Source organism: Anabrus simplex, chromosome 2 (genome assembly GCF_040414725.1).
Source record: "Anabrus simplex isolate iqAnaSimp1 chromosome 2, ASM4041472v1, whole genome shotgun sequence".
In the NCBI taxonomy this organism is placed as follows: domain Eukaryota; kingdom Metazoa; phylum Arthropoda; class Insecta; order Orthoptera; family Tettigoniidae; genus Anabrus; species Anabrus simplex.
This window is the reverse complement of record NC_090266.1, coordinates 317,098,977-317,122,452: the sequence shown is the minus strand read 5'-3', so window position 1 is coordinate 317,122,452 and position 23,476 is coordinate 317,098,977. Positions and strand designations below refer to the sequence as shown.

Below are 23,476 nucleotides of genomic sequence, written 5' to 3'. Positions count from 1 at the left end.
ATATGTTCATTGAGCCAGAGTTGATGTGTTCCCTCTAATTAGGGTATTTAAGTAAAGTCTTAGTAGGGAATTTCAGATAGCACCTCGAGAAGACGGCATGGTTTAACACCCGGCTGGTATCAAAGTCCTTGTCTCAATACCAGAAGACCTTTATGGGGTCACAGATTCCAGAGGGTATTAAAGTGTATTATTATGTGTTTACAGGAATAATGCTCCACTAAATTCTATGTGTTGTTTTTTATGCTGTAAGTTATGTAAACTGTATGTTGATTTCTTTGTGGAGTTACAGGCTAACCGCGTTGAAGTGTCCACAATGTATATATTAGTAGTAAGTGTCTTACCCTGGAGATGCCCGTATACTCAGTAGTATAGTAATGTTCAATGTGATATTGTAAGAATTGTGCTAGACGACGATGCGATTTTCATGACTACGTAATTAGGGGAGGGGATGGAGTGTACTTGTTAAAAACCATGTCCACGATTTCGATTCTGTAGATTAGCCACTTTCTTTTCTTTATGAAATGCACGTTGTATGTCTCAGTATAGGGGTATCCAAATGATACCAGTATTTGGGTGAAAGGGAGAGATCCCTATTAATGTGTAGTGAAGTGTAATATATGCAGTGTTGAGAATTTTTTTCTTTGATTGGGGATGCCAGAATGAAATTGAGGAGTGAACAACGAACTGACAAAGACATTAAATGGCATTAGCCATGCATTAAGGTTAAGTGTATTATAATTTTAAAAATTGCCACACAAGCAATTATGTGGCATCTCTCGTGTATCTAAAGATATTTAACTAATGATTTCTCTCAGTGATTAAAATTATGTTGTGAATTTGGTAAAAATCCTTTCTTAATATTTAGAAGAATGTGTATTCGTGCCCTACTTCAAGGTATTTATCTCACATGCCTATTTATTTATCGAACATAACTACGACCCGCATGCTCTCGAGCGTAGCCTTTGCACTGAATGAAAGCAGGGAGGATTGGACTTCGATGCCTGGGTTTGATTTCTGAAGTTCCTCATCCATACGATTTCCATCCGTGGCCTATTTGTGAAGCAGGATTTAATATTTTGTACTCTGTCAAGGCCCGGGACAGGTGCAATACCTGGCTGGCAGCATGTAGCACCCCCTTCCACCCTAATGATGGCAGTGACATGGCATGACACGGACTCCACAGGACATCGAAGGTGTTGTCCAGGTTTGAATTCACTAGTGATCTGCTGCAATCTAGACCCGTCTTTCACCTCTTCCCATCCGAGCTAGCCGATGATGCCCTTCGTCATCAACACTTTGTACTCCATGGCAGTTGACCCTAATGTTGGTGGTATTCCCCGAATCCACATACTTATGGAACACTCTTGACATGGTAGCCCTTGGAAAGTCCAGTCCCTGCACGATTTTGGAGATGGAATGGCTCATACATCTGGCACTGATAGTCTTGATGCAATAAAATGTGCAGAGATATCATGCCTGGCCCATCCCGTGGTCAACTGTTACTCACACGGCCATTTTGCCAAAATGGCAGTTGTCTCTAATTCAACTGCTCATTAGTGTACATCAGTGTACATAAGAGATATTTTATATTACTGCACTTACCAAACTGTAGTGTGCAACCTTGAGATTGAAAAGAGTCGCTATTCCAGAAATTTCCTGGAATGTGTTTGGAAATATCCAGAGAGAAAAGCCAAAAACCCATCCCTCATAATGATACCACAATAAAACTAACAGTGATTATTTCCAATTTTGAAAACCAATAAGACCCCATCCATGTGTTAAGGCTTCATGTGAAAGTAGATGATACAGTTATACTGCACCAATATCTGTCAACCACTCCCACAAAAGGACACTTAGGATTGAATCCGTAGTCACAGAAATAAACAAGGAGAACTGTGGACCTACTGTTCATATGTGTTAACTAATGACATGAATTTTAACCACCCTACTCTCCTATACTGGGGATAGGACAGCAAATATACAGGAAGTGTTTGGTAACCGATACAAAGGGAGATATAATGTGGCTGAACCATGGGCGTAGCGTGTATTGATGCAAGAGATGTATTACATACCTTGGAATCTCCTTCAAGTTGATATAAATGTTATTATACATTATAATCCAATATTTATTTGCTTTGATGCAAATAAAATTTTACTGTACTTAAATTTTGCTCCTTAAATTAGTGGTTGGATTGAATTTCAGGTCGGCTCAAAGGTAACTACCACCAGGTCTCAGCATTAAGTCAAAGCTGGTTTCCAGCTTGATGTTTAAAAAAAAATGCACAATATCTGTATCTCTCTCTCTTTGTTTTTTTTTTTTTTTTTTTTTTCCGCTATTTGCTTTACGTCGCACCGACACAGATATGTCTTATGGCGACGATGGGATAGGAAAGGCCTAGGAATTGGAAGGAAGCGGCCGTGGCCTTAATTAAGGTACAGCCCTGGCATTTGCCTGGTATGAAAATGGGAAACCATGGAAAACCATCTTCAGGGCTGCCGACAGTGGAGCTCGAACCCACTATCTCCCGATTACTGGATACTGGCTGCACTTAAGCGACTGCAGCTATCGAGCTCGGTATATCTGAATCTCTACTCCAATAAATATACCTTTGATAATCAAAAGTGAAATGTGGTGTTACAGAAGAATGCTGAAGGTAAGATGGAATGAAGTGATACTGAATCGAATCCGTGAGAGAAGATCAATTTGGCTAAATTTGACCAGAAGAAGAGATAGAATGACAGGACACACCTTAAAACACCCAGGACTTGTGCAGTTGGTTTTTGAGGGAAGTGTAGGCAGTAAGAATGGTAGAGGTATACCAAGGTATGAACATGAAAAGCAAATTAGAGCAGATGTAGGATACAGCAGTTATGAGGAAATGAAAATGTTAGCACAGGATAGGGTGGCATTGAGGGATGCATCAACCAGTCTACGGACTGATGACTCAAACAACAACAGTTAAAAGTCAGGAGTAGAGATTGTAGTCAATACGGACCATTATAGAAATCAAACCACAATGGTTAAGTTTATAAACTCTCAATGTGTGAATCTCGGGAAAACTCAAAGACTCGGCACACCACGGCTTGACCTGGCATATGTACAGCACTCTAGTACATCTCACCATGAGGAGTTGAATTCCACGTCTATAATATATTGTTATTTCCACTTATTTATGGAAAATAAGTGACACTGTGTGTGTATGTATGTGTGTGTGTACATGTGTGTGTGCGCGCGCATGAGCGTGCACACACGTGCCTGTCTGTCTCTGTCTTTATTTGTGAACAGTTAAGAATAATGTAGATACTGACAGAATAGTGTATACAATTAAGTTAGGTTAAGATATTTGCGAGCTACATATATGTACTCTTGCTGGGTAGATCCAAGGAGTTGTGCAGTTAGTGAGCGTGGCTAGATCGAGCTGCATAGTGCTCTGAGTGCACTGTTAGATCAAATAATGGAATCAAACTTGTGCGCTATTGACAAACTCAAGGTCAGGTGTTTCCAAACTTCAAATTTCTCTGAGAATGAAGACTTAATTAAAGGAAACAAATAAGTTAATTAAAAACATCTAATGCATTTTGACATGAGAATTGATAAAAGCAAATTGTGGCTGTGCGGTTGTCTATCTGGGGGTCTTATCTTCTTTTCTCCAATAAAAAGTCAGAGTGGAACACAAACAGCTATGACGATTTAAATAATATTTATAAGGCAGCCAAAAATCACACCTATTATTGTAATCATATATGTGAAAAGAAACTTAAAATGTTTAGGAAACCTTCAGGAATAGAATTTACTTTCATAACTCAATACATGTTTTAGATTGAATAACAGAATTCAGTGAAAAGAAACGGGACAATCTTTGCACATTTCGTCCAGGCTGTGTGTTTTCTAGGAAAGCAAGGGCTTCTTTTTTTTTTTTTGTGGTCACAACAAGGGTGAGGAATCTACGAAGAGAGAGAACTGTAATATTTAAATGAGGTTGCAACATATGACATGTCCTTGAGGGAACACCTGGAAAAGTCTACTATATTTCGTGCAACTTCAGCTGAAATTCAGGACGATTTGATTTCCTTACGTGAGGGTGCACTTTATGTCTCGTGAAATAAAGGAAATTTCTAATGCTTCCTTTGTGTCACTGATATTAGGTGAAACTCCTGATGTAAGTAGTAAAGAAGAGCTCTCTACCGTCTCTTGATATGCAATCAGCAATTGTAATATTGAAGAAAGTTGTGTTTAACAGAGTAGCTCTGACAGAAAGGCAGATACTCTCTTGAACCATGTTCTCAGCATATTTAACCATTTTTCTTGCTCAGACAAGCTTGTTGCCGAGACGTGATGGAAGAACAGTCATGGTAGGGGAGCATAATGGATTGCAATCAAAGCTCTTATTCATTCAGCCATACTCCTTCACTGCCACACTAAAACTCCAGTCCCATCATTAGTGCCAGTTCATACGCCTTTCCTTTAATAATCTCACCATCAACAGGGATATTGTTTGCTCGAACATGCCAAAACCACTCGATCAATTCCACTTCCAGATCATGGTGTTTAGCTCCTCAAATGTGCATTTGCTTTGCTGTATTTGCACCCTGCATTTCTTGAGCTTCTATGCTCATGAGTTTTTTAAAACGTTGGAAGAGTGGACACAGGAATTTCAAAGTCTTTAGCTATTTCAGTTTTTGTTTTTGTCCTTTGTCGACCTCCCTTATAATTTTCATCTTCTCGCTCAGCGTGTTGGAAGAATACAGACGCTTAGCCATCTCGCAACCCAAAATAGGAACACACTAAACTAAAATACCGTAACAATAAACTAAAACACAGTATAAATAAAATATAATAACTTCAAAGTTTATAACTACACACTAAAACTTAAAGTAAAATGAGTAACTCTTCTTCTTCGTTTTGCCTCATGACTGAGGCGTCGTGACTATCATAATATTCAGCCCTCTAGCCGATGAACCATACTCCGCCATTCTTCCCTATCTAAAGCTTTCAATGTGGTTGCTCTGAGAGAACTCTGTAGGGGGCCGTTCACCATGTCAATCCATCGCGTTGGTACTCGTCCTCGTTATCTGGTTCCCTGGACTTTGCCCTCAACAATCAGCTTTTGAAGACTACCATCTCGGTGCATTATATGTCCAAAGTAGCGTACAATCTGCTGAGAGACCTTACACGATAGACAAACTTTTATCTGAAGTAGGTTCACGATTTATGTATTCGTGCGATGAGCAGTCCAAGGAATCCTTAACATTTTCCTCCAACACCACATGTCAAAGCTTCCTATCCGTTCATGATCACGTTTGAGGACTAGAGACTCAACGAGCTTCTTTTTTGTATTGATGGTGATGTTATCTTTACAGATCTTCTGCAGACGGATCATCGCTACCTTTGCTATTTCAATTCTGCGCTTTATTTCATCTTTGGAACCACCAGAATTGGATAATAAGGAGCCTAGATATACATACTGATGTACAACTTCTTAAATGACAATTGACAATTAAAAATCATTTAAAATGTTTGCGAAGAAATAAGAGTTTGTATGGTTATTACATCAGCAATCTTAAAATGATCTTATAAAACTGTACAAACTAGGCCTTGACCAAATAAATAATAAGAAAGTCTATGGCTAAAGTTGCCGTATCAAGGTCTGTGAAATTCGGCTGGAAGCAACCTGATTTTAAATGGAGAGCAAATTAGAATCCAATGGCCACTCAAGACAACATAAAACCTCTCTCGTTGAAAAGTCGTAATGAAACTGTAGTATGGCGCATGTAGATTATAAAGTTGTGTCCAATCAATCCATTAATTTCATATTTTACGAAGTGGGATCGCGGTCTCAGTATTTTTGTTGAAGGAGTTGTGAGAAGTTAACTAATAAGTGCCGCTGTACAGATTTTGTCAGCTCGTATACCGATGGTTAAATGGGAACATTCTTACGTGTTGGCTGTAGTTTTGAATGTGGATTGTTATTGAAGAGATATAGTGCAGAATCTGTAATGAAAAGGAGAATAAAAAGGTAAGAAGTTTAGAGGAAAAACGGTTAAATTAGGGGAATTGATATAAAATCAATTACTTACGTTCTCGGTTTTTGCGGTATGAACTTGTTGCTTGTATGGTCTCGGAACGAGTGAGGTTTGAATGGCGTGTGTTGTATCTGTGTGGAACTGAGGGAGGGGGTGTGATGGATGAACGGAAATAGGCGGAGCGTTGAGCTTGCGCGCTATTGGCTGTTGAAGATGGGGAGTTAAGGAAGAGGAGTGTAATGGAGAAGAGGAGGTGGACGGAGGGTTTAACCTACATGTCGTTGGCTGTGGAACATTAGCAGGGGCGGGGACGGAGGGAGTTACTTTTAAGGGGAAGTTGGAATCTTTATTGGAAGTTAGTTTGAGGTTTTTAAGGATTTTATTTAAATTTGGATTTAAAGATTGTAATAAATTGGGTAAAGTCTCGTATAGGGGATTTTTTATTTCGACGGGATCATTGAGATTTAGGTCTTTGTTGTAATGTTGATCCAGATATATGTAAATGTTTTCTAATTCGTTCATTAATTTTCCTTTATCTACTATTTTAATGATTGTTAGGTCCTGTTCGATAGTTGTGAAATGATGACCTGTATCTTTCATATGTGAACTCATGGCTGAAAATTTATTATGTCTATTGGCATTATAGTGTTCCTGGTATCTAGTAAGGAAGCTCCGGCCTGTTTGCCCTATGTATGATTTTTCACATTGAGTGCATTTGAGCCTGTATATGCCTGAGTTTGAGTAAATACTATTGTTCATGTTGAGTGTATTGTGGTTGAAAAATAGGCTGTGATTGGTGTTTGTCGTCTTGAAGGCAATGTTAATGTTTTGTTTTTTCAGAGGGTTTGTTGCTTGGTAAATGCCTGGATTACTGTATGTAAAGGTGGCGAATTTAGATTTTTTAGGTTTTTCAGGGATGAGGTTTGTTGCTAGTTTATATTTAATTTTATTAATTATTCGGTTGATTATTTCTATTTTGAAACCATTGAATTTTGCTAAGTTTTTAACTAAAGCGGACAAAGGAGGGACTACCGTATTATTAGATAAGAATGAATACATTACAAAAACAGAAAACTTTTTTGCAGATGGGACTTTTTCAATAGTTAATAAAGATCCTACCACCAGAATCCAGCAAAATTTAAAAACATTGATAAAGAATTCAACTTTTTTACTTAATGAACAAGAACAACAAAAACTATTCACCATGAATCCTAATATTCCCACAGCCAGAGCATTACCCAAACTACACAAAAAAGATACACCTATACGTCCCATAATTAATTGCAGAAAAAGCCCAACTTACAAGACCTTAAAATACATCCACCATTTCCTTAAAAGACACTACACTTTCAACAACAAATCCCCTCTGAAGAACTCGGTTGATTTTTGCGATCTTTTAAAGAAATTCAACCTACTCCCTAACAACATCATGTGCTCCTACGATATCACGAACATGTATTCTAACGTGCCAACAAAACAAACTGTAAACATTATCAAGGACAACCTATCCAAACACAGCAATCTCAGCATCCCCGAAATAGACGAATTCATCAATATTTTAAACTTCGTACTAAAAAACAACTATTTCACTTTCAATGGCAAAATCTACCCCCAAGTCTCCCATAACAATGGTTAGTTCTCTGCTTGGAAAAGCTGAAACAGTAGCATCAAGATCTTGATAGAAACGGTCGATTATTTCATCAGACACATCCGCTGTTGGGGCATAAACCTGAATGATGTTGATTGAAAGTGGCTTGCATTTGAGACTTAGTGTTATAATATGATCATTAAGAGGTTTATATCCTTTCACTAGGCCATTCAGTTTGTCACTGATCACAATTGCGACCCCATTACTGCTTTTTTCTTCATTTCCAGAAAAGCAGACCCAATGATTACCACTTCTAAAATGGCCATTGTTTTTCCTGTGAGTTTCACTTAGCCCAGCCACTCCTATATTGTACCTTTCCAGCTCTTGTATTATCAGGAGAAGTTTTCCTGAAGTTAAAAGTCCTCTCACATTCCAAGTAGCCACATTCTGCTTTCTTCTTCCAGTCGCAAATTTTGCATTTGCAGCCTGGTTGCCTACATGCACATGCCCAGTAGCACATTTCACACTTTGCAGCCTGGAACCGCAAAAGCGCCGGTTGTCAGCTGGGTCGCATGACGAATTAGATCCATTTAAAGCAGCTATCATGATAGTGTTCATGGGAATAATAGTGTAGTGAGGTCCCTCTCTCTTCTACACCGCAGTACCACAACCGAAAAACCAGTCATTCTGGTGAAGCTTGAGGCTCCCCGCTCTTGACCCATCTCGAGCATGAATTGCTCTGCGCATCAAGTCGATACTGATGGCGCTGCTGCCCGACATCAGGTTTTCAGTGGATTTCAGTGGCATTTCCTCCACTGAGGGACCACTGCCCTTCCTCGAGGAGCTCATCTGCCCAAAGCCGTTGGCTCCCTGAGGGTGAAAATGAGTAACTACAAGAATACAAAAGAACTATGATTTCACTAGAACTTGGGAACTCTGAAGCATGCTGTAGACACACCAAAGTCAAAGTTCAGAAAGATACCCCTGCACGTTCTGGAAGATGTGTTCTATCGTGACAGTGAGAATTTTAAAATTTGAATTATGCCGTACAATATTATTTTTAACAAAATGAAAGACAATTTCGAATTAAAAGGTCTGAATTTCAATAATGGGACCAACATTGTTCTTCAAATGATGAATTATCCGTATTTCAAATCAAACAATTTAAATGACATGCAAAACCGTATTTCCAGGAACGAGAGGCACATTTTGAATTAACAGATTTCGAATGACCAAGGTTCTACTGTATTAGGGGAAAAATAGAAAAACTATTAAAAACATACATTATTTTTAAAGTCTGTTGTACGTACTACTTGAAATCATGTTAGCAATGTACTATGCATTACAGAGAAATCGGTATTTCCATTTTGAGTTTAGATAACATTCCCCTGATTTTTTTAGAATATTAGTTAGATTACATACCCCAGTTCAGCCCATAATCTGATTTCCTGCCTGGACTAAGTCCATGGAGAAGTGATGATATATGCAAGTGATGCACTGAACCTGTATGCTTTGATTGAAAATTTAAAAATCAAACAAAAGTAGAAAGCTTCGTGTTCAGTAAATCAGTCACTACTGATCTGCATTTAGGGCAGTTGCCCAGGTGGCAGATTCCCTATCTGTGGTTTTCCTAGCCTTTTTTTAAATAACCACAAGGAAATTGAAAATTTATTGAACATCTTTATTTCATACTGAAAGTTGAATGCAGATTTAATCTAATCTATGCTGTCATCATCTCCAATTTACCAGACAAAATCCAATCCTAAGATCATCACTATTTAGATGAAAAATACATCAGCTCAATTCATTTGATTATGACATTACATTTACATAATTTTTTTCACAACATACTTACATGTTTCTTTGATATAACCAAGAATTCACATTATTTTCCTTACAGAACAAAGTCAAGGATAATACCTGGAATCAAAATTTCCTTATGGCCCCAGTAGAACTTCAACTTATGATCACCAGTAAAAGGGTACACCATAGCTACCACGGATGGTTCTGAACGACGACACACAAAGTCAAAATCAAGCATGCCCTGCAACGAAAGAAATCAGCCCAGTTCAAATTATACTCATTTAGGAAAATCCACACAAATGAAATTACTCTGATTTTCTCAACGTTCTTTTGACAACATGAATTCTGAACACAAATCTGTCCAAAAGTATAATAAGGAAAGACAACAGAATGATGGAATGTGTTCAAAAGTATAATAAGGAAAGAGAACAGAATGATGGAATGTGTAGCCATAGAAATATACAGGGACAACTATGGACCAACTATTAGTAAGTGTTGATTAATGACATGAATTTTCAATGACGTACAAAGCTTCATATTCAATTATTAACATGTAACCCTTAAGTTTTTTATTCTGTTGAAACTAATGTAAAAGTTAAAGAAAATAAAATCAAATGTTAGTCACAAATAATATTTTTCAACACAGTCTTAAAATCAGTACATGAATTCTCAATATTTCTGTGCTGTAAAACATGTCTTAGTGCCTCAAGGGGAAAGAATATCACACTATTCTAAGAACCAGAGTGCTCACAAATCATTTGTTAAGCGTTCTAATTAGAAGGAAACAATGGAGCACTGATCCCATATGAAAAATTCCATGTGTACAGCAGGCAATCAACAAATACTGTCAATCCACAGTGCTCAAATCAATGTGCTAAATGCAATGTCCTCAATTTGTTGCAAGTTAAAATCATTGCAGTTTAGTTCACTGCATACTCAATTCACACTGACCACTATTTCCACAGCTAAAATGATTATGATTTTGAATAACAATGTAATTTGAGTTGTGGATTTCTTAAGTTTAATACTCGTATAAATAATTTCCTGGACCTAATAAAAGATGGACATATTTCAAAATAAGAATTAGTTTAAAATGCACGATATCCTGTTTCTAAAAACAAGTCGATTAAAAAAGCAAAGAAGTTTGCAGTTTTACAAGATTACTAATTGCGTGATTATAGGCGTGTAGCTTCCATTTTTTCTTTCTTTTTATTTTTATTTTTTTTTTATTTTTTTTTTTTTTGCTAATTGCTTTCCGTCGCACCGACACAGATAGGTCTTATGGCGACGATGGGATAGGAAAGGGCTAGGACTGGGAAGGAAGCGGCCATGGCCTAAGGTACAGACAGCCCCAGCATTTGCCTGGTGTGAAAATGGGAAACCACAGAAAAACCATCTTCAGGGCTGCTGACAGTGGGGTTCGAACCCACTACCTCCTGGATGCAAGCTCACAGCTGCGCACTCCTAACCGCACAGCCAACACGCCCGGTAACTTCCAGTTTTACAAGAATCTGAATCATAGGGAAAATCCCATAGGCACTGGTCAAGATTTGAACCACAGACGCCTTGGTGAGATGCCAATACTAATGTCACTTGGTTGTCCTGTCTCCTGAAAGTGTTCAAGTTTCAATTCAGTCCTACCAGAAGGAATTGCTAGAATGTATTGTAGGTTTGTTAAGAGGGAAGCCAGGCTTTCCAGTGTTGACTCAGTAATGTAACTTCACAGCTTTTCAGTCTGTTAAAAATACTAATTATAACAATATAACATACCTGTAAAAAACCATGCATTAATATACAAAGAATGACATGTTTTCTTCTATAACAACATATTCAATTTCTATCAAATCACTTTACACTATGCGCATAAATGTACAATATAGTTTACATTGCGTAAACTTGTCAATGATTGTGAGTTGGTGATTTCATGAAGAAGTGAGACAAATTATGATTGCAGTAGTCCCCCAATGACACCTCAATAATACTGAGAAAGTTTTCTGTACTTAACTTAAGCTGCTTATTGTCCACTATCTTCAGCGATTATGTTTATAGACTAAAGCCAGTCCCTTTGTTTCGGTCATGGTTGCTATTTACAGGGGTGGGGGGAATGCTGTATGCAATAATTCTGTTCAGTGGAGAGGGGTGGGGAAGTGGTGCTTGGTCATCTTATGTCTTTTATGCTTGATGATACTGAAATATAAATACTACATGCCAGAATCTGAATCTTAATGAGCCTCATTATAGTTCAAGTTTCATTATGATACAGGCTCCCCACCAATCAGAGTTCAGATTTTCATTATGATACAACTGTTTGACCAATTAGGTAAGCATAGCATCGCACCTGCGGTCAACGCACTAGTTCCGCACTTATTTCCAAAATCAAACATGTCCGACACACATATTAACATCAATGCACCTTCTACTTCCAATAATCCACAACCACACAGCACGTTCCCAAAAATTCACTTCACCAACTGTACAATAAACAATTTGTATTTGAAATAAAACTAGGTTATGACAACCTTCTATCAAAGCTTTGAAAACATATGACACTATCAACGTCTCTGATCCACTCATGGAAAATTAATAACCCAGCGCATGCGCTCTGCGCTCTGTTCAGTAAACTCAACTGTCAAGTGACATCGCGGCAGAAATTTATGAATATTTAAAAAATAGAGTTATAATTATCGTATGGAAATTATAAAATGAGCGAAACTTGTGTTGTAATTATTGCCATTATAGGCTTGTTTCATAATGTACACTTTTGTATTAGGGAGTAAATGCAATATAATGATTTTGATGAAATATAAGTGGGGAACTGAATTAGGAATATCTCATAAGACATTGTTATTCATAATAGATAATTACCTACTAAAAAATCTCTTGAGTGGCAAGAGCACTCCCTAAATTCAGAGAATTCAGTACAGGTAGGAGTATCCCTATCCAGATTCCAGATATTTGGCATCAGAATAGCCTCCTGTGGGAGTTGTTAAGCGCTAATGCAAAAGGTGTAAAACATTGTTTGAAAATTCATTAAGTAGCGCGAAGATGGGGGAATTTTATAAATGTGTGTTATCAGTGAGGTTAGTTTAGTCGGCTATGTAGGGGTGTTAAGGGAATGCTGTAGGCAATAACTCTGTTCAGTGGAGAGGGGAAGGGAAGTACAGCTCGGCCGTCTCATAATGTCCTTTTGTGTGTTAGGAAGTAAAAGCATTTTTATTTCATAAAAATCATTTTAATGCCTTTACTCCCTGATATACAAAAGACATTATAAGACCAAGCGAGTGTCTGCATGGATTGGGTCACACAGATGTGAGTTTGCATTCAAGACATAGTGGGTTCGAACTCCACTTTCGGCAGCCCTGAAGATGGTTTTCCGTGGTTTCCCATTTCTGCACCACGCAAATGATGGTACTGTACCTTAATCAAGGCCACAGTCCATTCCTTCCCACTTCTAGTTCTTTCCTGTCCCATCGTCACCATAAAACCTATCTGTATCAGTGCAAAGTAAAGCAAATTGTAAAAGAAGACATTACAAGATGACCAAGCAACACTCCTGCCCCACAACAGAATTTTTGCCTACAGAATTCTCTTCATCCTCCTACTTGACCTCCCCTCTCCACTGAAAAGAGCTATTGCATACAGCATTCCCCTGCATCATAGTAACCACGACCAAAGCAGAGGAACTGGCTTGAGTCCAAAAGTAGTTGCTGGAGGTAATGGACAATTAGCACCTTAGGTTAAGTACAGAAAACCAGAGTTTGGAAGTAACTGAATTACAGTACTTGTAACAATTACTTTTCTTAGTAATTTTTACTTGTAATCGTTACTTTACACATAATATGATTTTTACTTGCAATTTACTTTTTGAAATAAAATTGTAATAGTTACATTTTAGTAATTGTTACATTCTAGTAATCAATATTCATTGCATCAAGAGTTTGGCAAGTTTAGAGCCCCGGCACTTGCATGGTGTCACGACAAGGGCATAATGCCAAAGATATGACACACACCCGTTCATTTACTTGCAGCTTGCTGTGGTTACTGGTTAACATTTAGATAATCATGTACAATATGTTCGAGAATGGACTGAATAAAAATGTGATGATGGAGGGGTTAAGGAATTTCCATTTTCCTCATCATCCATTCTCCTGTTTGAATACATATTTTGAATTACGTAGTTATTTTCAATACATAAAAACACAAATGTGAAATGCAAACTTAATAATGATAGCCCCTTATGTCTCTATCCTAAAAAAACACAAAATGGAGTGATGTCTTTTTCCCTGCTAACTTCAGTATTACTTGATCTCCATGTGAAAAGAAATGTCAGTAATTTCTTGAAGACTCACATTCTATGAAGTAATTGTAATTTTACTGATTACTTGTTGAAAAAGTAATTAGTAACTGCAGGACTTGTACTGCTCCGCAGCATTCATTATAAATATGTGAAATAACATATCATGATATGAATTTGCTCCATCCATTGCCCGGGAACTTTCTTGAATGTTTATTTCTAGGATTTATATTACCTGATAATTTTATGTCAAGTGAATTTTTGTAGATTTCTTTATTGTGACATTCATTGTTATTTTACCACTATTTTGCCGTTTTAGAGTTATTGTTGTGTGTTTAATTAAAAGTTTTAGTTTATTTTGTTTCACGTGGAAGTTTGTCATTATTGAAGCCCACACTATCTGGGACGTTGCTGGTCCTTTCAAACAATTAATAAAAATAAGGGATAATTTTATGTATTTATGTATCGCGCTATAGATATGATGTACATGATTCCAACTGTCAGTGGGACTGTCACAAATTAGCCTAGCAAACTCAAGAACTGTGGATTCAACACTAAACTTGGTCATTTTGGACATTTTATTTTTTTCAAACCTTCTGACTCCCATGCCAATGGAGGCTGAACTTGGACTTAAATGGCAACCAGAGTGTCAGAATTCATCTCAGCAATGCCAAAAAGTATGGATCTGTCACTAATATTTTTGGATGACTTTTATATGTCACTCCTTTCCAACCCCTCACTGCAGGGGCGCTGGGGGTATCTTACCCCACAGAATATTTCTTGAGATTGTAAGTCATATGTGTACCAAATTTGTCTGAGAGCTATGCTGGGACATAAATTCACACATCCATAACCTCGGTTACTTTGGACATTTTCTTCTTCACCCCTTTCCACCCCCAATGCTGATAGAGATTTAAACAACATACAGAGTGTCACTGTTCATTTCAGCTATCCCAAAAAAGTATGGATTCAAAAATAATATTGGTCATTTTTAAATATTATTTTCAGGTCACTCCTTCCCAACCCCCACCGTAGGGGTGCTAGGAGTGTCTTGTCACCACAGTATTTTTCTCCAGATAGTATGTCATATGAGTACCAAGTTTGGTTGAAATTGCAGGTTTGCCTATAGACGCCTGTCGTTTTTAATTGTTTAGCTTCACCGATATCTTTACGTAAAGATGTTACTCCTTAACTTTGTGAAACCCACTAAGTACAGAATGTATTGCGGGGTAGGGTAATCCTTCGCTAGCAAGTACTGGAGTGGTTATTTAGTGATTTAATTTTAGGATTACTCAAAGTTGACTGAAATTAGAGACCAATCAATGACTGATAATTCACCAGCAGGAAATTCCGGGGAGAAGTCCGGTCCAGTATAACAGACGGACCGACTGGGCAAAACTACTTTTAGTAAACTTTCTTAATATACTGTATAGATAATAGTTAATTACTAAAGTGTTACCAAAATATCTCAACATATTTTCTAACCCCATGTGGAGGGATGTATTCACTTTTCCTCAGTTGAGAATCATTGTTCTGACCAAGCGCACTACCCCAGCTGGCCTCCAGAGTGGCTATATGGATCAATATATAAATTGAGTCGTTTAGTTGCAAAAGCAGCTACATCACTTTTACAAACATTTTCAGGAGACACAAAAAACCACTCCAACTCTACTGCATGAAAGAATTACATCTTGAAACTCTGGCAAGATTTCTGCACGGGATAAGTGCATACATACATCAGATATAAATTATCAATAGTTTATAGTTTTGTAAATAATTGGGAATTTATTTTGGATGTATCTTATTTGGAAGCCAGCTGCACGGTTGTATCCTGATTTAAAATAATAATTACCATTGTCAAAACATGAACAAAACATGAACATTAGGTAATAATGTAAAATGTACATTGCAGAACAGTCAAGCTGAAAGTTTTAAGCAAGAAAATGCTATGTTTTGTTCATTCACATTTCTTGGTCATTCAGTAGCCTACACAACCAAATCAGTAACTTCACATGCATTTGTACACACAGAATCTTGCTGAGTGGCATCTTCAGTTTCCATATCAGTTATCTGGACCATCTTCTTGTAGTTCGACAAAGACTTCAGTGACAACCAATCAGGACCAAAATGTTTTTTGAGTAATGCTGAAACATCACGGACTTTCAGCGGAGACACCTTAACGCCTGTTGGTATCTGAGTAGGAGGTAGCACGTCTTTGATTGTCTTGTACCTATCACAGACAGTCTTGTAGCATCCTAAGTTAACCCTGCAACGGACTTCTCCCCTAATGAGAACATCATTTCCATTACTGTTTCTTTTAAAGAATATTTTGCAGGGATTAAATTGAAAGTGCCACTGAGTAGGTGTGCGGACAGTATTAGTAATCACTCTTTACCAGTCGGAGACCTTACCTGTGAGAGGAATAACGGTTCCAAATTGGGAAAAAATATTGGTATATTCTTGTGGATCGAGTATACTATCACTCCTCTTGAATTCCTTTTCAATTCGTGCAAAAACATTGTTGGACGGAAGGAAAGAATGCCCCACAACTGGGAACACAATTTATATTTTCCCGACTGTCTCAGGAGCTTAGTTTAAAAACCACACACATACCATACCCATCATGAAAATATTCTTATGTCCCCTGCATCCATCCAATGCAAGGCGAACTAACTTTGACACTCTCCGGAATGTTAAGGTTTGACAGACATTGAAATACAGCCGAATCTACTTCATTACAGCTTTTACTGTGCTCGCTCTCATCCCAATGGTAAATAAATACGTTCTTCTTCATCTGTTTGCATTTTGAATCACCAATCACTATAGTTCGATTATATTTATATAATTGCCGTAAATAATATACACTTTGATCACTTACACAAGGCAAGAGTTGACCTTTTTGGCAATCAAACAATACTCTCATGAGGCCATCACGCCTTTCTTTCAGAAGGGAGTAGAATGCTTGTGCTTTTAGATTATGGCATCTCTTCTCACACATCAAGGACTGTCTTTCCTCTGGCTTTCTTGTATTTTTCATTCTTTCATCACGGGAGATACAAGTGGAACATTAATATGTTCTAAGACTGCCAAACCCAATATTGAAAACACATGACAAAAGTAAGATAATTTCACTTTTTTCCTATCGTCCGATGCCATGGTATCATACAACCGCCACATTTTTGTAATGTTTAGATTGGACCGTAAGTACATCCGACAGCTAGTTTTGCTCCTGCTATAATGATTTTCTACCACATTGAATTTCTTAATCAACTCTACCACAGAATTTTGCTTCTTCTCACACATTTTGAGATTGCGATCACCACCCCTCTAAAATGTCGTGAAACACCACCATTCACACGGTTCGTTGACAATCACAAATTGTCTAGGAATGCCTTTTGGCAAGCTGGCAAACGCTCCCTCGTAGATATACATCGTGTAGTTAACTGTTATATGTTTGTCCCCTTTGTTGTTGTTGTTGTTGTTGTTTACAGGCCTCGATATCTTAGGAGTGAATGGATCAGTACATTTTAAAATGTACGAGTCTTGCTTGATTTTCAACTGTGATACATTTCCACTACAATCGTAGAACCTCCTGTGAAATTTAATCTGATCAGCTCGTGTTACTTCCCTGCAACGATAAGCTGCTGCTTTTTTCCCATGGTTACATGTAAGTAGCTTTTGTGGACCAGTTGGGCCATATCTGCAATAAAAATAAAACTATTTTGCTACGAGCTGGGATGAAATAACACAAACTGATAGTAATCTTGTTGCGGGAATGCTACTCAAACATAACTAAAATGGTGGAAGGTTTTGTATGTTACTCTTGCAAATATATAGATTAATAATAATGATACCTTTGCTTTTTCAGTCTTGCTCTACTCCACATTTCTTTATTATGTGCCCTCTTCCTTGGTTTATTACTTTCAACTGGATGGCACTCCATTTCACATGAAAACAGTATTTTAAATCAGTTAATACCACACAATGATCAACACTAACCATTCGCAAGCAGCAGTCAGACTGAACAGCTGACAATGGGCGGGAAAAGGTGAAGCGCAGTATAATTACATCATGTGTACATACGATATGATCACGTTGTTTTTGAGGTTATATCATGAAACGTGCACTGTAAGTTCAGTTAATGTAAATACCTGTCAATTAATATTATAATTTATTCTTACCTGTATATATAAATTGTAGTCCATAATTGTGAAACACACTGTAACTTCCAGAATGGTAACAGGCACGAGAACGATTGAGAATATTCTACACATTATAACCTATGTATTAGACACTCCAGAATTTTCATGAAGTAATATTTGGTAATGTAACTTTCTAGAAGCCTGGCCAGGCACATATATATAAGGAGACGATCCTGACAGAAAAAGTTAGTTATTGTTTGGAAGTTATTGGTTGACGAGGTGTTGTTCAGTAGTGACATGCCGTAGTTGCAGTCTCCATATTGAAGTGACATGCTTGATGCAGTCACCTGTTTTCGACTGTGTTTCAAAGTTGTAATCTCCATGTGCAGCGATTGGTAGTTGTTTTTAATAATGGCGGCTTTGTTGATATTCTCGAAGTGAAGTGTTTTGTTATGATACTTTGATTACGGTAATGTGTATGTTAATTTGTGAATATATGTGAAAAAATTAATTGTATCAACTGACAGCATCTCGTGTGCGTCTGTGTGGATACGTTACCCCCAACTTCATCTGCTTGAAATAACGTGATGTATCTGAATATGAACTGTTCTACACTTACAGGATTATGGAGGACTAGTTGGAGGGAACAAACCCAGCATAACCACACTTTTACAAAAAAGTGATGCTATGCTTTTGCAACTAAACGACTCAACTGAAAGTTAGATGAAATTGTAGATAAGAAGCTCAGTTGGAAAGAAAGCCAATTCCCAAACTCAGCTCGTTATATGCTGTACAGAAAACAAGTTGGCTGTATGATACTGGCTGCATAGGTTCTGTGAAAATGCACAAAATATTCTAAGAATCTTACTGCTCATGATCAGAAAAGTGGACTTGCTACCACCTGGTGCCACAGGGGGGAATTTGGTTAATATAATGCAGCTGACTGGATCTCTTGCTTACATTTGTTCAATATTGGTCTCGGTTGCTGGCAATATGTGCCATTGGCATACACGCTACTTTATCTAGCAATGCATGCCTATGGCACACCCTCTACTATATTTTTGCCTTCAGTCAGAGCAGCTTCTAAATTTCATTTTGGTTTCCGTAATGACATATAATGTTAATGAACTCAATTCTTGAAAAGAATTGATTATACAGTTCCACCTATTCAATGGCAGCTGATTTCCATAGGATATTACAGTAGATTGTTGTAAAACTTTGTGCATGCCTATCAGAAACCGTGGTGAATAAAATTATTGTGCTCCAAGAGACAAGACCAAATATGACACTGAACTGTAAGTGTCTACAGAATTACGCATTTAAAGAACAGTTTTCCTTTTTAATTGTTCATAGTGTGGGTTACTGTAGTTACGCCCTAGTTGAAACTTGCTCTACATAGCACCAACACAGATAGGTCTTATGGCGACGATGGGATGTAAAAGGCCTAGGAATGGGACGGAAACAGCCGTGGCCCCAGAATTTGCCAGGTGTGAAAATGGGAAACTACGGAAAACCATCTTCAGGGCTGCCAACAGTGGGATTCGAACTCAATATCTCCCGGATGCAAGATCACAGCTGCGCACCCCTAACCGCACAGCCAACTCGCCTGGTTCGCCCTAGTTTGTGAACCATGGGCAGCGGCTGAGTGGCCTAGTAAGTGGTCCTGAGAGTTGAGATACCAGTTGCTATGGAATGGGAGTGAGTATCTTGGACATATTCTGAGTTATGGCCCTCCATACGCTCAGACGGCTAGGATTATATAATCCACCGGTGATCTCTAACCCGTTAGAGGAGAGATTCCCGATCTCCACTGGGACTAAGTGTAAGTAGGGTAGCATCCAGTTCCACAGAATTTTTCACAGAGCACTCTCACAATGTTCTAAGCAAGCTTCAGACCTATGAGAGTAATGGAGTCCCAAACCCATTTGACACCCTCCTTGGAAACAACTTGGTGAACAAAATGGAATTCGATGGGGAGCCGTTAATATTCATGGGGCTTATGGAAGACAGAAACTCCAGAAGAAGTCTGTTATAGCGAGAATCCATAACGGAGAAAAAAATTACTCGCTATAGCGGACTGTCGTTATATCCGATTTTTCATAAAAGTAGGGGAAAAACCCCACACAGATTAACATCACTATAGAATGGCAACCAGTTTGTTCAAAACTCTCGCTTTCAAGGAAGACATCCACACTGCGCTTTATTCATTAGTTATCTTTCAAATTCTGATACTACATGAATGCATATGTTCAATTTCATTCTGAAAAGACAGAAACCTAGTATAAACATTCCAGGAACTAACACATATCTTCGTGAGTAAATATATATATATGATTCTTAAGTTAACCATATATGTATCATGAAAACATATTTCAAGTGCCAGTAGAGACATGGAAAACTTCTCGCTATGAACTTACATGGGATAGTCTTTCTGAAATTTAACCAGACGTGAAAAAATATATACTTTTTTTTTTACAAGTTGTTTTACATCACAACAACCCAGATAGGTCTTATGGTGACGATGGGATAGGAAAGGGCTAGGAGTGGGAAGGAAGGGGCCACAGCCTTAATTGAGGTACAGCCCCAGCATTGGCCTGGTGTGAAATTAGGCAACCGCGGGAAAACCATCTTCAGGGCTGCCGACAATGGAGTTTGAACCCACTATCTCCCAAATGAAAGCCGATAGTTACGTGACTCAAAATATAAACTAACCTTTGATATCAGTGATGCACTCTGCCATATCTAGAGTTGTATCACATTCTCACTTAATGTCAGTATAAAGCATTAAAATTAAGCAATAGTTTACTTCAGTCTTTATTTCTACGAGTTAACAATTGCTATTGGCCATGTTATTTACGCATTTAATACAAAAACATGTTCTCCTTAATTTCAAAATTTTCTTTACACAACAGCAGTCGACGGGTAGTGATAATCGATTCCAACATCGTTTTCGAATGTCGATGAGAGAGCTCGCTAGTGCACATAGCAAAATAAAACAATACTGAAGATGACTGATGGCATTCTGTGGCAAACTTATCAGTTCTCTTATTAAAACAGAGTCACCTAACCTAACCGTATATGCATCATGAAAACAGCACTAGTACAGAAATGATAACCTTCTCATGATTAATTTACATGGGAATAGCCTTTCCAAAATTTAACCAGGCGCGAGAAAATATAAAATAACCTCTGAAATCAGTGATGCACTCTGCCATATCTTGAGGTGTATCACATTTTTACTTAATTTCAGTATACAGTATTAAAATTAAGTGATCATTCACTTCAGCCTTTACTTCTAACAAGTTAACAACTGCTATCAGCCATATTATTTACACATTTCTTACGAAAACATATTCCTCTCTTTCATTTAGAATTCTCTGAACATAACAGCAATTGATGGGCATTACTAAATTGACTCCGGTATCAACTTCGAATGTCGATGAGAGCGCTCGCTAGTGCACAAAGCAAGAAAACTATACCAAAGGTGATCAACTGCATTCAATATAATCGGTGGAGTACATAAATATAGATAACGGAAAAAAACAGCGTGCGCTTAATCACTCGTAATAACGGATGCATCAGTGATGCGGTTCTCACTGCAAACGAAGGATAATGCACAGTTTAATATAAGAATTTTCAAGGGACAGGAAAAGACAGTCGTTATGACGGGGTTCTCGCTATATGCCGTATTCACTATAGCGGACTTCCACTGTACAACTGGCTGAGTCAACAAAGAGGATGCATCTGGATGTGTTAGAAGTTAATGCTATTCGTGTAAGGGAAGATAACGAGGAAGAGATAGAAGATTATAGTGTTCTGGACAGGTGTTAAAAAAGGGAGGGCAGAGTGGGTTTTCTATTTTTTTTTCTTTTTTGCTACTTGCTTTACGTCCCACCGACACAGATAGGACTTATGGCGACGATGGGATACGAAAGGACTAGGACTGGGAAGGAAACGGCCATGGCCTTAATTAAGGTACAGCCCCAGCATTTGCCTGGTGTGAAAATGGCAAACCACGGAAAACCATTTTCAGGGCTGTCGACAGTGGGGTTCAAACCCACTATCTCCCGGATGCAAGCTCATAGCTGCGTGCCCCTAACCGCACGGCCAACTCGCAGAGGGCAGTGTGTGAGGTCGGACTGTTCTTCAGGAATACTACTGCACGCAACATAGTTTCTGTTAAGCAAGTAAATCAGCAAATGATGTGGGTAGAGTTGGCAGTTGGAGGAATTAGGATGAGAACTGTCTCAGTTTATTCACCATATGAGGGTGCAGATGAGGAGGAAGTTGGTAAGTTTTATGAAGCACTGAGTGACATCGTAGTCAGGGTCAACAGCAAGGATAGGATAGTGCTATAGGGCGAATGTAATGGGAGAGTTGGAAATAGGACCAAAGGATATGGGAAGGTGATGTGCAAATGTGAGGAAGAATGGAAGCTAACAGGAATTGGAATAGTTTACTGGACCTCTGTGCTAGTATGGGATTAGTAGATATGAGTACATTCTTCAAGCATAAGGGTATTCACCACTACACATGGGAGGGTAGGAGCACGAGATCCGTAACAGACTATATCCTAACAGACTTGGAATTCAGGAAATCTGGAAGGAATGTGCAGGTTTTCCAGAGATTTTTGGATGATACAGACCACTGTCTGATCTATAGAGAACTACGAGGCGTGTTTTTTAAGTAAGGTCCGTTTGAAAATATGTATACAATGAAAGGTTATTTCAAAAAAGTAAATTTATTTTCAGAAAGTACATACTTCACTCTAGTTTTTGACATAGTTGCCAAGTTTGTTCATACACTTATCATACCTCATAACCAATTTTAAAATACCCTCTTCGTAGAAACTTGCCGCCTGCTCCGATAACCAAGAGTTCACTGCTGTTTTCACATCATCGTCATCATTGTAATGGTTGCCACTGAGGTGATGTTTGAGGTGGAGGAGCAGGTGGTAATCGCTCCGCGCAAGATCAGGACTGTAGGGTGGGTGGTCTAAAACTTCCCAGCCAAAACTGTCCACTAAATCGCGGGTCTGACCTGCAGTGTGAGGTCTTGCATTGTCATGGAGAAGGACAATTCCCTTTGTCAGCATGCAATGCCTTTTGTTTTTAATCGCTCTGCATAGCTTTCTCAGGGTTTGGCAGTATGCTTCTGCATTGATAGTGGTTCCTCGTTGCATGAAGTCGACCAACAAAACACCATGCCTATCCTAAAACACCGATGCCATGATTTTGCGCTGGGACAGTCTGTTTGGCCTTCACCTTTACAGGCGAGTGTGTGTGTCTCCATTCCATGTTCTGTTGCTTCGATTCGGGCGTGATATGTGAAACCCATGTTTCGTCTCCAGTTATGATCTGACTCAAGAACTATAATCTATCAGCTTCATTGTCCGTATTGATGAATTAAGAATGCAAGTATGATGAATGAGATTTCCACCTAATCAATACTTTATTACAAAATGTTTAAAGTTATCTACATTGAAACAGTACCGGTTTCGACTTGTAAAAGGTCATCATCAGCTGTTGGTGAACCTGCTTAATAGCGGTAGTACGTAAAACATTACTAAAACTAATTTAACAAGAATGCCTTATTCTAATATAATATTACTTAAGATATATACAT

At 38.2% G+C, this 23,476-nt stretch overlaps 1 protein-coding gene across 4 annotated transcripts in view; it reads right to left on the bottom strand.

The window, feature by feature from the left end:
- The window catches only part of ATPCL (ATP-citrate synthase), a 498,463-nt gene that overhangs the window by 158,540 nt on the left and 316,447 nt on the right, over positions 1-23,476 (bottom strand). For all 4 annotated transcript variants that reach the window (XM_067140650.2, XM_067140651.2, XM_067140652.2 and 1 more), the window contains exon 10: positions 9,533-9,656. In XM_067140650.2, coding sequence (XP_066996751.2) covers positions 9,533-9,656 — 124 coding nt within the window. The remainder of the gene's footprint in view (positions 1-9,532; positions 9,657-23,476) is intronic.